The sequence below is a fragment of the Lutra lutra genome, chromosome 18 (assembly GCF_902655055.1).
Source record: "Lutra lutra chromosome 18, mLutLut1.2, whole genome shotgun sequence".
Taxonomy (NCBI): domain Eukaryota; kingdom Metazoa; phylum Chordata; class Mammalia; order Carnivora; family Mustelidae; genus Lutra; species Lutra lutra.
Window position 1 is genome coordinate 32,084,319 of NC_062295.1, and position 12,631 is coordinate 32,096,949.

The 12,631-nt window shown below is 55.0% G+C and overlaps 1 protein-coding gene across 10 annotated transcripts in view; it reads right to left on the reverse strand.

Moving 5' to 3' along the window:
- CUX1 (cut like homeobox 1) overlaps positions 1-12,631 on the reverse strand; it is a 358,424-nt gene that overhangs the window by 273,484 nt on the left and 72,309 nt on the right. For all 10 annotated transcript variants that reach the window (XM_047712793.1, XM_047712792.1, XM_047712791.1 and 7 more), the window contains exon 2: positions 6,765-6,875. In XM_047712793.1, coding sequence (XP_047568749.1) covers positions 6,765-6,875 — 111 coding nt within the window. The remainder of the gene's footprint in view (positions 1-6,764; positions 6,876-12,631) is intronic.

The following is a 12,631-nucleotide window of genomic DNA, read 5'->3' on the forward strand; positions in this document are numbered from 1 at the left end:
GGACCTGTTTTCAGTTCTTTTGGATATATACCTAGAGGTGGAAACGCCAGGTCACAGGGTAACACTATGTTTAACATTTTTTTTTTTTTTAAGATTTTATTTATTTATTTGTCAGAGAGAGAGAGGGAGAGAGAGCGAGCACAGGCAGACAGAATGGCAGGCAGAGGCAGAGGGAGAAGCAGGCTCCCTGATGAGCAAGGAGCCCGATGTGGGACTCGATCCCAGGACGCTGGGATCATGACCTGAGCCGAAGGCAGCTGCTTAACCAACTGAGCCACCCAGGCGTCCCTATGTTTAACATTTTGAAGATTCGCCAAGGGAAGGCGTTTCTTAAATTTTTTTTTTTTTTAAATTCTGCACATAGGGGCACCTGGGTGGCTCAGTGGGTTAAGCCGCTGCCTTCGGCTCAGGTCATGATCTGAGGGTCCTGGGATCGAGTCCCGCATCGGGCTCTCTGCTCAGCGGGGAGCCTGCTTCCCTCTCTCTCTCTCTCTCTCCGCCTGCCTCTCCGTCTACTTGTGATCTCTCTCTGTCAAATAAATAAATAAAATCTTTAAAAAAAAAAAATTCTGCACACAAAAAAAATGAAATTGAAGCATCAAATACAGTGTTGTTAGCTGCCTGTCTGAGAAATGAATCTTGCAGAGCAATTTGCATTTTTAAAATTCTATTTTGTAAAGAAAGATTCCTAAATAAATGTTATAAATATGGTAGGATTTTTTATGTTACAATTGTCGTCAAGTGTCCACGGAACGCCAAGTGCATAACTGGACACTTGGGGGGCCTTGCCCTTCGGAAGTGGAACTGTACTAACACTGCTGGTCCCCGGGCCCCCAACACGAGCTCTGTGCTGGGGGTGGGGGTGTCTAGCTGGTGTCCAGCCTGCACCCCCCAGTCTTCCAGACTTGCAGGCCGCCTCCCCGATCACAGCCCTCCCTGAAAGGCCCAAGTCCCAAGGGGCACGTCTGGTGCGCCCTCCTCTGTGAAAGTCACAGTGTGTCAGTGGCACCGTGGGTCTCCAAAGAACGCTCTCCCATGTCCTACGAGACATACGGGAATTTACGCTGCTGTTTCCAATCTTTTGTGTGCATTGCTTTTCAAGTCTTAGGAGGACAGAAGCCAAAAAACAAAAAGCTGATTAAAATACGAAACAGCGGTCAACTGAAGAGTGCGGCCGGCCTCTGGAGTCTGTGCATTTGTAGGAAAACAAGGGTGGAGAATGCAATGCAAACACTGCGGGTCGTTGCTAATAGCGTCAAAGCACAGTGAGACGGTCACAAAGGCACAGGGAGTCACAGGTGAGCCCAGGGACCGCCCCCCCCATCCCGACTCCACGCTGCAGTGGCAACACCGGCCTTGCCCGGGACCCCTGCGGGTGCCCCCAGCCTCCTACAGAGCCCCAGCCACACAGGCTCAAGGCAGCCCGTGCAGGACGTGTCCATCCGAGCTGCAGCTTGAAGTGACTCTCTTTTTCCAGGCTGAGTCACTCCCTGCAGTGGCTATATAAAGGCTTAGAGGCAGTGACCGAATGCATCTGGGCCTGGGCCACGGCTATATATTACTGCCCACCCCCTGCCGACTCCTGCTCTCACAGGGAGTGCACAAGGACTCCCGAAGCCGCCAGTGTCGTCCTACACCCTCCCCCACAAGCGCCCCCAGCTCACTGGCAACAGGGGCGTCAGGGTCCTGCATGGGACAGCCATGGTGATCAGCGCCACGTTCTCTTTTCTTATTCCCATAGTACCTCCTGATCAATACAGAGATGACCTTGGCTTTCCTGAAGAAGGTCCTACCCCCACCCCCACCCCAGCCTGGGGCCCCACCTGGCAGAGGCAGGAAGGGACCCACAGGCCTAACTCCATCCGACGATGGCATGAAGGTTTCTTTCCGAGTCGTACCTCGACATGACCCTGGACTTTGTACAACAGTTTCCCAAGAATGTAAAATTCAGAAGAGCACTCCAGCCTGGGACACCAGGGGCGAGCTAAGATCGTGCCACTCAGGACAAGGATGCCGGCGAGCAGGCAGTCAGGTCAGCCGCAAAGAGAACATCCCGGTCACGGAGCCGGGTGTGCGGGCCGGCAGCAGGCTCAGGGCCGTCTTCCAGCGTAGACCGTGGCACGCGGGCAAGGGGTGGTAGGTCCTGGCGAGGACCCCAGGCGGCCGGGCCCATGATGGTCAGGGCTGTGCCAGGCTCTGTCGGGACAACGGGGCAAGACGGGCCCAGCACATGGGCAAGAGGGATGCGGAAAACACGACCGGGAATGCGAATGCGGTGGGCCAGGGTCGTGATGACGGAACGCTCCGGGCAGCAAGAGCTGTTGAGGCACAAGGACGTCAGGGCACAAAGGACCCCCGAGAGCCCCTGAACGGTGGCTCAGATGATGTGGCCCCTTTGACAGGAAGCATAAATCGAACCCAGTCAAGTTGGGCAGACACGTGCCTAAGAGGGACTCTGGGGCAGCAGCTGGACACACGGACAGGACACAGGCGAGCCCTGAGTGTGGTTTCAGACGAAGGCCGTGCACCCCGGGTCTTTGCTTCCCCTCTTCTCCCGCCCTTCCCACCCATGCAAAGGATGATTCTTCCCTACTGAAAAGAGCTGGAAAAGAACAAACAAGAGCCCGTGCTCTTTGTGGAAGCAAATGTGACCCTGAGGACCGTTCTGCGAGCCGACCATCCCGTTCCAACAGCGTGGCCGGTGCGCTGGGCCTGTGGTCCCCAGCGAGCGCCCCGGGACCCCACCACAGGGGCCTGCACTGCCCTCCACCCCAGTGCCCCGCGGGTCAGGGCACCAACTCAGGGCCCACAGAGCCGGGGCTCAAGTCACAGCTTGGCCGAGTGCTGGGGGACAAGTGTGCTCTCTGAAGGTTCCAGCTGTACCTTTCCTAGCACTTCTCAGGCCACGTCAGGATGTTGTGCTTGCTGGGGAGGAAGATAAGGAGCTGTTCAAGAGTACGGGCAGGACTGTGTACTCGGGGGGGAACCATCTGGCACATGGAAGGTGTTCAAGAGATATCTGTAAAATGATGACCTATTACCACAAAACAACTCTGGAAATATTCCAGGTTAAAACCACCTGCATTTGATGTGTTGTTTTAAAGTCTCCAGAGCTAGCTTTAAGGAGCAGAAACCTCCACAGGGTATGTTCCAAGTTCATGGCAGCAACAAACAGTCCTGGATTCCAGATCCCAGGCTTGTGCGAAGCCCTCCACACGCTCACGCACATAGACACATACACAAATCCACACGACTCACATACAAATCCACACACATGCAACCACCACACACACACATGCACGCACGCACGCACGCGCACACACACACACACACACACACACACACACAGGGCAACCTGGCGAGCTGGGCCCCCTCATCACACTTTGGAGAGGTGGCAAAACTGAGACTTCGGGAGGCTCAGAAGTCTGCCAGAGCCACCAGGCGGTAAGTCACCTGAGGTAATCTGTATGGAAAGTGACAGAACCTAGAAATGCCCCCATCTTTTATGTTCAACTCTCAATTATTAATTCAACAGGGAATGGATGCTTTGTTGCAAGGTTAAAATTAAAAACCATTTTTCTTTGAAAGGGACTCTTTTTCTGAATCAAAGCAACATATAAAAAACGTTATTTTTGAAGTAACTGCAACATTCTTCACATTGACTTACAATCCGGGGGTTAAAAAGACGTCACAGTAACGTCAACCGATTGCAAATGTATTCATCTAATGACGAAGATGGACACTTTAAAAAAAAGTCCTTCACGTGAGAAACCTTCGAGGCTCTGGCCAGCGGGACACCCGCTCCTTGGTGCTCCCGTGTCATCCCACCTGGAAGGACTACGAGGCCGGGGGCGGAGCCCACCTGCGGAGCCCAGCCTGCCCTCTGCACTTGAGCTTTTCCAGCTGCCCTTGGGGCAGGGCCGGGCGGGAAAATACAACCTCCCTGTCGGAAGACAACCCCACTCACATCACCTCGGCCTCTTCTCCAGTGCCTGACCCTGCACGCCGGCCCCACTAGCTGTTCACAGACACTCGGAGCGCACTTTCTGCTTCCCCAGAGCACTGTCCGTCCCCAGAGACGGACCACAGCTTTCTCGTCAGCCGGCGGCACAGCCCTAGCCCCGGCCCTGCCACGCTGGCCGCCCCGGAACAAGGGCCTGCTCCTTCTTCCCAGCTCTGGGAGGCGTGAGGGTCCTGGTGTGTGTCCATCCTGGGGAGATGCCTCTCCCGCCAACAAGCCGATTTTTATTATTATTATTGTTGTTGTTATTGTTATTATTTACCCCTGAGAACAAAGTTCTAAGCAGCCCTCACTTTCACGCACCCATTCTCTACAAGCGCTCCCTCGTCTGCGTCACCTTGGCCGGGCGGATTGGTCCGCCCAGCGGGAGAGCCACAGAAATAACCCACGCTGGAGAAACACCCGGACCCCCGCACTGAGACCAGACAGACAACAGAACAGCCCCCTGGATCGCAGACCCCCACACTCACCAGATCCGCCCCCCCACACCCAGAGGACCCCACTGTAGCTCCTCGCCCCACCCCCCAGTCTGGCCTCCAGTGGCTTCCGCTCCGGAGAATTCTGGCTGGTTGGTGGCATAAGTGAACCCGCCTTCTCCACCTGTTCTTGCCCCAGCGTTCCCACGGGGACCCACCCAGATTTCAAGGACGGACCCGGGATGGGAAAATGCAAGGGGTGGTGCGGGGCCTGCAAGCAGCTTCGGCCTCCCCAGCTCCCCGGGAACTCCTGTGGCAGCGGGACTCTCCTCCCGCAGAAGGAGAAGCTTGAGCGAGCACTAGCCTCGACCCGCTGGCAAAGGCCAGGAGCAAGCAGGACGGAAACCTTCTGTCCCCTCCCAGGTGTGTCTGGGCCCGCTTCTCCAAGGAAGACAGTGTCTAAAAATGTGCCCAGCAAAGAAACTCCCCAAATGGCATTTACCACCCAAGCTGCTTCTTCCAGGAGCCTCTCCTATATACTAGGATCGGGAGAGAAAATGCCACGTTTCAGGTGGGGCTTCCTCAAGCTCTGGGAGCCGGCCCCCTGTTTCCACGTCAGTGGAGGGGCTGTCCCCAGATTTTACCAGCTGGGCCCTCAGCGGCAGGAGGGAAAACACATCCCCCTTGGTGGGCTCCAGCCCTGGGACCTGACAGGAGCCTGGGCCTCCGGAGGAACATCCAGGAACGCAATTCTCCGATCCTCCTCCTCCCACCACTGACCACAGGACGGGTCACATTTACTTATTGTCTGCTGCCTGGGAAGGATGACCTTGATCTTCTGCTTTACACTTTCTATGGAAAGCCCTGGACTTACGGTCAGGAAGGGAAAGGGAGTAAGAACCCAGGAGAGCAGATGACAGCTCGTCACTGGAACAGTGTGAAGAGTGGCTGGAGAGACAGAGGTGAAGCGGGTCAGCCAGGGGACACGGGGTCAAGGACAAGGAGGAGAGCTCGGGAAACCCCAAGGCTGCACCCTCCAGGAAGGCCTGCTCTGAAACGCCCTGACAGGAGGAGAGCGCCTGGAGGAAGGGGATCCTGCTGACTGGCTGCTCGTGGGCTCCGGTCTTCGCTCGAGATGAGGCAGACCATGGAGCGCAGCGGCTCCCCCAACCCCACGTGGAACGGCGACCCAGCCCCCATGCGCACTTCTGCTTGGGTAACACGTGCCAGAGCCACGTTTAAGGGCAGGAGAGGGGGGTAGTAGGTCTAAAATGTAAATCCCTTACATGGACCTACCCCTGGAGAGCCCCCTTGCTTCCCGCTGGGCCATCCTGCCTTCTCCCCCACATATTTATTCTGAAATAGAGGGTTAGTTACTTGTTCCCCAAAATGATTCACAACAACACGCCCTCAAACAGCGAGCTTCTCTGGCCCACCAGAAACAGGTCTGCTTCTGGAAGTTCCCATCGTGCCTCGATTTCTCAGGAGTACTGGGCACATCAGTGGCATGCCTCTGCAAGGTGGCCTTCCCTCCTGACCTGCTCCATGTCCCCCGCGGAGGCACGCAGGCAGCTGTGGTCCGCTCTCACCTGAGCAGAGGGAGCGCCAGGCCCCGGCGCGAGAACCACCGCGGGCCAGACCGACAGAAGCTCCCAGAACGCAATTCCCACGTCTGTTCAACTGTCTCTCAAACTTTCCTTGCTTTTCACGTCTTAAAAAGCCTCTGAGAGGGACCGAGGGAACAAGGGGCCTGGGTAACAGACTGGGAAGACGCTGCCCGAACCCCCCAAAACACTGCCTTTCCAACACGCACTTACAAGAGAGAACAGAAAAAAGGAGCCCGTGAGGAGCACGTCTGCAGTGCCCTTTAAAGCGTATTTCGGGAAACAAGCGTCTCACAGGCCCTACCCGACTAAATGTCTGGTCTGCAGGAAGGATGAGCACGCAGCCTTCTCAGATGCGTGCGGCCTGCAGATACCACACTGGGGAAGGGGCCATCTGAGGAACCCCGCACCCCATCCCACTATGCCCTCGTGCTCGATGCTCCCAAGGACTCGGGGCGGCGTGCTAACAGACATGGGCGAGGAGCGCGGGGGCTGGACGCCCAGGTGGGCCACACCGCTGGCCACGTGCCCGCCAACACCCAGCCGGGTCAGTGTCTGTCTCTGGAATGAGCTCGTGCTTTCTCCTGTCCAGACACCCCTAGGCCCCCACCCGCGGAGGGGCACGAGGTCTGCTGGGGACGCAATGCTTGCACCGCGGCTCCCGAATACGGACGGGAACAGGGAGACCCCCGCGCCGAGACGGGGACGGTACTGCGGCCTCACCTCTGGAGTGTTCTTCTTGAACTCGCGGCTCTGCTCGATAAGTCGCTTTCTGGACTGCTCGCTTTCATCTTGCCGGTTCGCCAGTACTGTTGCGGTGGCATCGAGTTCCCTCTGCGGAGACACGAAAAGGGAGGACAAGATCGTCATTGCGCTGCGAACCAGAGGAGACCACATCTGCCTTTGGCAGAACCCAGGAGGGGCCTCCCGTGGCTATGGGGAGTCTCGGCTCCCGGGCGGAGGGGGGCTGGGGGCGGCGGTGGGGAGGAAGTGGATACTGAGGCAGTTCCCCTCCAGTCCATGCACTGGTCCCAGAAAACCCGACTGGCTCAGCTCGGTGTGCCCTGTTCCCATGCACACGAACACCTACTTCCAGGACAGAACGCGCCGAAACGTTTTTCTCCGCTAAACCCTGAGTCAGGCCAATGCCCAGATGCCATCCCACCGGGGGTGGCTCATTTCTGTTCCTAACAAGCATTCTTTCTTGCCCTGTCTCTGGTCCCTGGCTCTTGTGCTTTACTCTGGGCTTCCCGGTGGGGCAATCTGTCTGTCTTCAACCGCGTGGGCTGGGATCTTTGGTGGCGCACCACGTCCAAGCCTATCCGAATTAACCTGCTACTCGCTTTAAGGGGGACCTTTAAGAGCCCATTTCCAAGAATCATGATTTGCAGGATGTGGTCAACTCTGAAAATGAGGCACTTGGAAACGACAGTTTTCCTCCAACTATTTTCCTCGCACGGACACCCTGAGAGCTGCCAAGAGCAGGTCCCCTTCAGGGGACCTCTGTCCACACGACAAAATGACACTCAAAGCAGAGACAACCTGTGCCCTGGCCTCGGGAATTCTGGGAGAAGCTGTCAGCAGGACCGGTTTCAAACAAGGCTGTGGCAGATGGGCCCAGAGTGGTGTCCTGGCTGACAGCAGGGGCACAAGGACACGCCGCCGTAGCCACCGAAAAGCTGCTTTTCTCACTGAGTGGCCTTCGTGACTAAAGACACACACCGGCATATTCTGCTTAGGATACAGTGCGGCTGCTCCAAGTGGCTTCTCCATGGTACGGCCCCTCCCCCGAGGCCCGGCAGAGCAAGGACCCAATGGCAGGCCGAAAGGCGAGGGCAATCAGAGACAGAGATCCGTCCGCAGACGCCCAGGAAGCATGTGCCTCTCCCGCTCCACGCACCCTCCACCAACCCCACCAAGTCCCGCCTGCTTCACTTTTGGGCGGAAATAACCCCAGTAGGTCTGTAGGGCCTCCTGGTGGGCACTCCACTTGTACCCGCCAGGGTGGGCCACTGCCAGACGAGACGACAGGGCGCTGGAGCCAACATCCAGCGTGCTGTCGACTGGGGAATGGCAGACAGTTTTATGGGGGGGGGGGTGCATACACCCCCCCACCACCACGCTCTCCCCTTTCGTGTTTCTGGCATTACAGCAAATCTTGGGCAAACAAGTCCAAAAGAATAACATGGGCTAGGATTCAAGAACAGATGTCAAAGCTACTGCAGAAAAGAGGGAAACACTGCACATTTTGATAGACCACATTTGAAACACATCCCAGTCGAGTGAAGGCAGGAAAAAAAGAGCAACCGAAACCCATGTGGCGCTGCGGGGACGGAGACGGAGAAGAGGGAGCAATCGCAGATAAGCAGAAGGCTTCTCAAAAATATAAACAATCTGGTTAGGAGGAGGACTTCGGCGGCTATATTTAAGCGGCAGTAGCAGAAGTTATAAAAGGAGGCTTCAAGAAGTGGGGAGCAACGCCAATATTGAAATATGACAGAAAAAGTAGAGTTGATGTTTGGTTCCCATTGCCCGCAGATGCAGAAAATGTGGAGAAAAACAAAGAGCTCGGGACCGCTTTCAAGGAGGACCCTCCTTCCTGGGAGGTGGTGTCACCCAGTCTGCTGGAACCACTGGACGCTGGGGACACAGAGGTGACCATGCAGCCCGGCCCTGACCCCTGCTCCCAACACCTTCCTATCCAGGGGGACCAGCGTGGGGACGGTGGGGGCAGTGTGCAGGAGACATGGAAGAGCCCTGGGGTCCCCACATGTCCCTCTCCCTGGAGTCCAGCCCAGCCCAGTGCCAAGGAGCCTCACGGGCACATCTGTCAGAAAGGCCGACTCAGAAGGGCTGAGCCCGGGATAGGTCGCTTGGTAGAAGACAGCAAACCCACCTTCGTCGTGGAGCCACAGGGCCAGCGCGCCTGGAGTGACCTGCTGCTGGCAGCTGGAGACCCACCACGGGCCCGCCACACTCCCTTCCCCACGCGTGCAGACATATGTACGTCCACATGAGAAACCAACAGGGGGGCCCCAAATTTAATACCACGCCACCACCCGCCACCGTGGAAACAGATTGGCACAGCAAGGAGAGGTTGTGCTTGCCCGGTAGGACTTAGGGCTCACAATCTTTGACCGGGTCCCTCGCAAAACCTCCCCCGAGTCCTTATGAAGGACACTGAGGCTTTCTAAGGCTGTTGGGACAACACAGAGAAGAGACAGCTATTAAACATAAGCCAAATACTGTTTTATTATCTACCCGGCCTGCCTATTCTCAAAGTGTCAAATGTAATGACACATTAACAAGGGAATTTAATGGGTTTAGGGGAGGTGGCGGTGGGGCCCTAAAATACAGAATCCTCAGTCCCTGAGTCACTTAAGAAAAAAAAAAAAAAAAAAAAGCATGGAGAGTCCCCTCATCTGAAAAGCGCTAAAACCTCACAAAGGGCGGGGGGGGGGGGGGAACAAAAACTGGGAACCAACTGCGGCATCCAACAAGAGTGCATCCACATAGCCACTCAAGGACCATTTGGCAATGGTTAAAAAAAAAAAAAAAAAAAAAAAAACCTCCATGCGCACTAGGAGATGGGATGATCTTCAAGACATATTTAAGCAAAAAGAGCAAAGTACAAAACAATGCTTGTACTGTTTGAAAGCCTCTCTATACATACCCTTGCATAAGCTCTGATTGTCTCCAGAAATATACAAAAGATACTTGTAACTGCTTGGCTCTAAGAAGGCTTTGGGTGGGGGGAGGGAGGGGAGAGATGGACATGACCTTCACCAGACGGCTGACCCTCAAAGAACACGGGTTTGACCTTTACGGGGCCTCTTAGGTAGGTGTGGATTTGTTATAACGCGACACCGTAAATGTATTTTCTCTTCCTTACCGTTTCCTTAATAACGTTTTCTTTTCTTTCGCTTATTTTATTGCAGGAATACAGCATATGACACATGTGACATACAAAATACGAGTTAGTCGACTATTTAAGCTATGCTCAGGCTTCCACTCAACAGCAGGCTCTGAGTAGTTAAGTTTCAGGGGCGTCCAGAGTTATACGTGGATTTCTGACCATGCAGGGGGTTGGCGCCCCAATCCTCAATGTTCAAGGGTCAACTGTATCTTTTGACTATTTTAGCCGCGTGCATGTATTACATAATTAGAAAACCTTTACTATATGTTAATTTCTTAAATGCCGCTAATTTGAAAAAATACAGATTTACATACAGAAATATATTTTACATCGTGCATCCCATACACGCAGGTTCGTGGTCCCTCCTTGTCCACCTGCCCAGGAGCGGAGGCCTGGAATAAATGACCTCTTGACTCACTCTGGTAATTCAAAAAGGCAGGCCAGCCTGTCCTTTGTCAAAACAACAGCTGTTTCTTGCACAACGCGCTGCACACTGGCCAGTCTCGGGGCTTAGGAACAAGGAGGAGGTGGCCAGTTGCAGAAAATACCACTCACCCGGGCCAGGACTTTCCTGGGGAAGGGCAGAGGAGGGCGTCCCCTCAAAAAGATTTGGAAAGATTCTAAACATCCGACAGCCCCAGGTCCAAAGGGACGGGGAGGTGGCAGGGCTGGCGGCAAACCCGTGGGCTCTGGGCACACAGGCACTTCCAACGAGGCCAAAAGAGGTGGAAATGATCCTGGGAAAGTGTCTTACATGGACAGGCACCTGGATGCAGAAACTGCAATTTTTGTTTCAAGTCACCGAGTGGCGACCAGTGCCAGGAGGTGAAGAGGTCCAGAGCAAGACCAGTGGCTTTGGAGCCAAGGCTGTGTGTGCGCAGGCACAGTCCTTGCTGGGAGACGGGGGTCCGTCTGCCACAGAGCTGTGGATGCCTGCAATCCTGCCAGCCTCGCCGCTAAGAATTTCTGGGATGCTCTTCCTCTTTTTTGGATGAATCCTCCAAGGGCAAAGCTCCCAACCAACGTTTTCACTTTCTCTCTGCCAGAACTCTAGCCTCTCAGCCAGTGTTAAAGATGTATTCGCCACAAAAATTACAAAGTGCCACTAATTGCCTATTTAAAAGAAAATTTTCCCAAAGAAAACGAGTCTTCCTAACGTCACTGATCAGTCTGAAACTGCTCACCTTTGGAGTATGTACATCCCCTGTTTGTCTATATTAAACCGGCAGGGACGGGGTACCCGCGGTGCTTCTCTGAGGCTCCCCTCCTAATGCTCCCAGGCCAGGCCCGCCTTGGCCCCCTGCTCCCTCTGGGCTTCTCCCCCAGCACCCCTGGGCTGGAGCAAGAAAAGTATTCTCTGGTTCTTATCTCTGACTTTCATTCCAAGGATTAGTTCATCTGGTGTTTCCTTCGGGCTCACCTGGCAAGCCGATCAAACAGCAAATCTTAAATATGAATTCAAAATGGCTTTCTTGGTGAAACCACGAAGACTCAAACAAAAAGGACAAGGCAACCCCAGTTTCTGCATGGGGTAGTCCCCGGAGCTTTTTCTGCTTCCTTTCCAGCAACAGGGTCAGGGGGACCAATGAAGCTGCTCTGGCTAGACAGGGCCCTAAGGAGCCCAAGCACCCACCGAACAGCCTCCTTCCATCACGCCCCCTTGCCCAGACCTCAACACAGAACATCCAAAGACCCTTCAGACACTGGCCTCGGAGAAGCCTGGTTTGGAATCCAGGCTCCATCCCTGCTGTAACCTGTGTGGTTCTGGGCAAATGAGGTTCCCTCTCTGGAGATAAAAATTAAGATAAACATGTTCAATTCGTGGCACGGGACGTGATCCATCAAGAGCACGTACTATCCTGGACTATCAGAGCCACACACTTGACCACGCACTTGACCTGGGTGGCCCGAACTCAGTCTGCCACCCAGGACGGGGGCTCCAGGGATGTACAGATGAATCAGAAGCCGACTCCGACCTCCAGGTGCCCACGGTCCAGCCGAGGAACCAGGAAGGCACAGAAGAGCAACAAGACAGAAGGGACCAGGCCGAAGGAACCAAAACAGAGCAGAGGTTTGGAAGAGGAGAACATAACTTCCACCAAGAAACCATTCCAAGTTTTCGTGAAAGATGCCCATCTCGGCTGGGGCCTGTGGGTGAGAGGGGCTGGGTCCCCATTACCCTCTTTCTCCCCCTCTCTCTCTTCCCCCGGGGCTCACCGAGTCCCTGGCACAGCCAATGGGGTAGGTGCTGTCAGAGACCAAGAACGGGGCTCAGAGGAACCAGGAGCCTGGTCAGCAACACCATCCCCCGGGTGGGGGGGGGGGGGGGGGAGAGACCCAAGAGGAACAGGCCAACATGGAAATACATGGGTTCAGATAGAAACGTAAAGGCCATTTCCCCAAACATGTCCACCAAGAGCGACCAAGACACCCACCGCGAGCGGACAGGAAGGTGTGTACACATTTCGTGTGCTCGCATATGCACGAGATGCTTCTGGAAGGCTCTATAGGTACAAGATGTGGGTGCCACCCTCTATCCTGGAAGGAGAATGGACAAGCAGGCCAGTGGCCAGCAGGGAGATCCTCTCACCTTCTCCCCTTCGTACCTTTTGAATTCTGAGCACCTAACTGTAATGACGTCTGCTAAAAAGTACACCTTTATCTTTCCAAATCT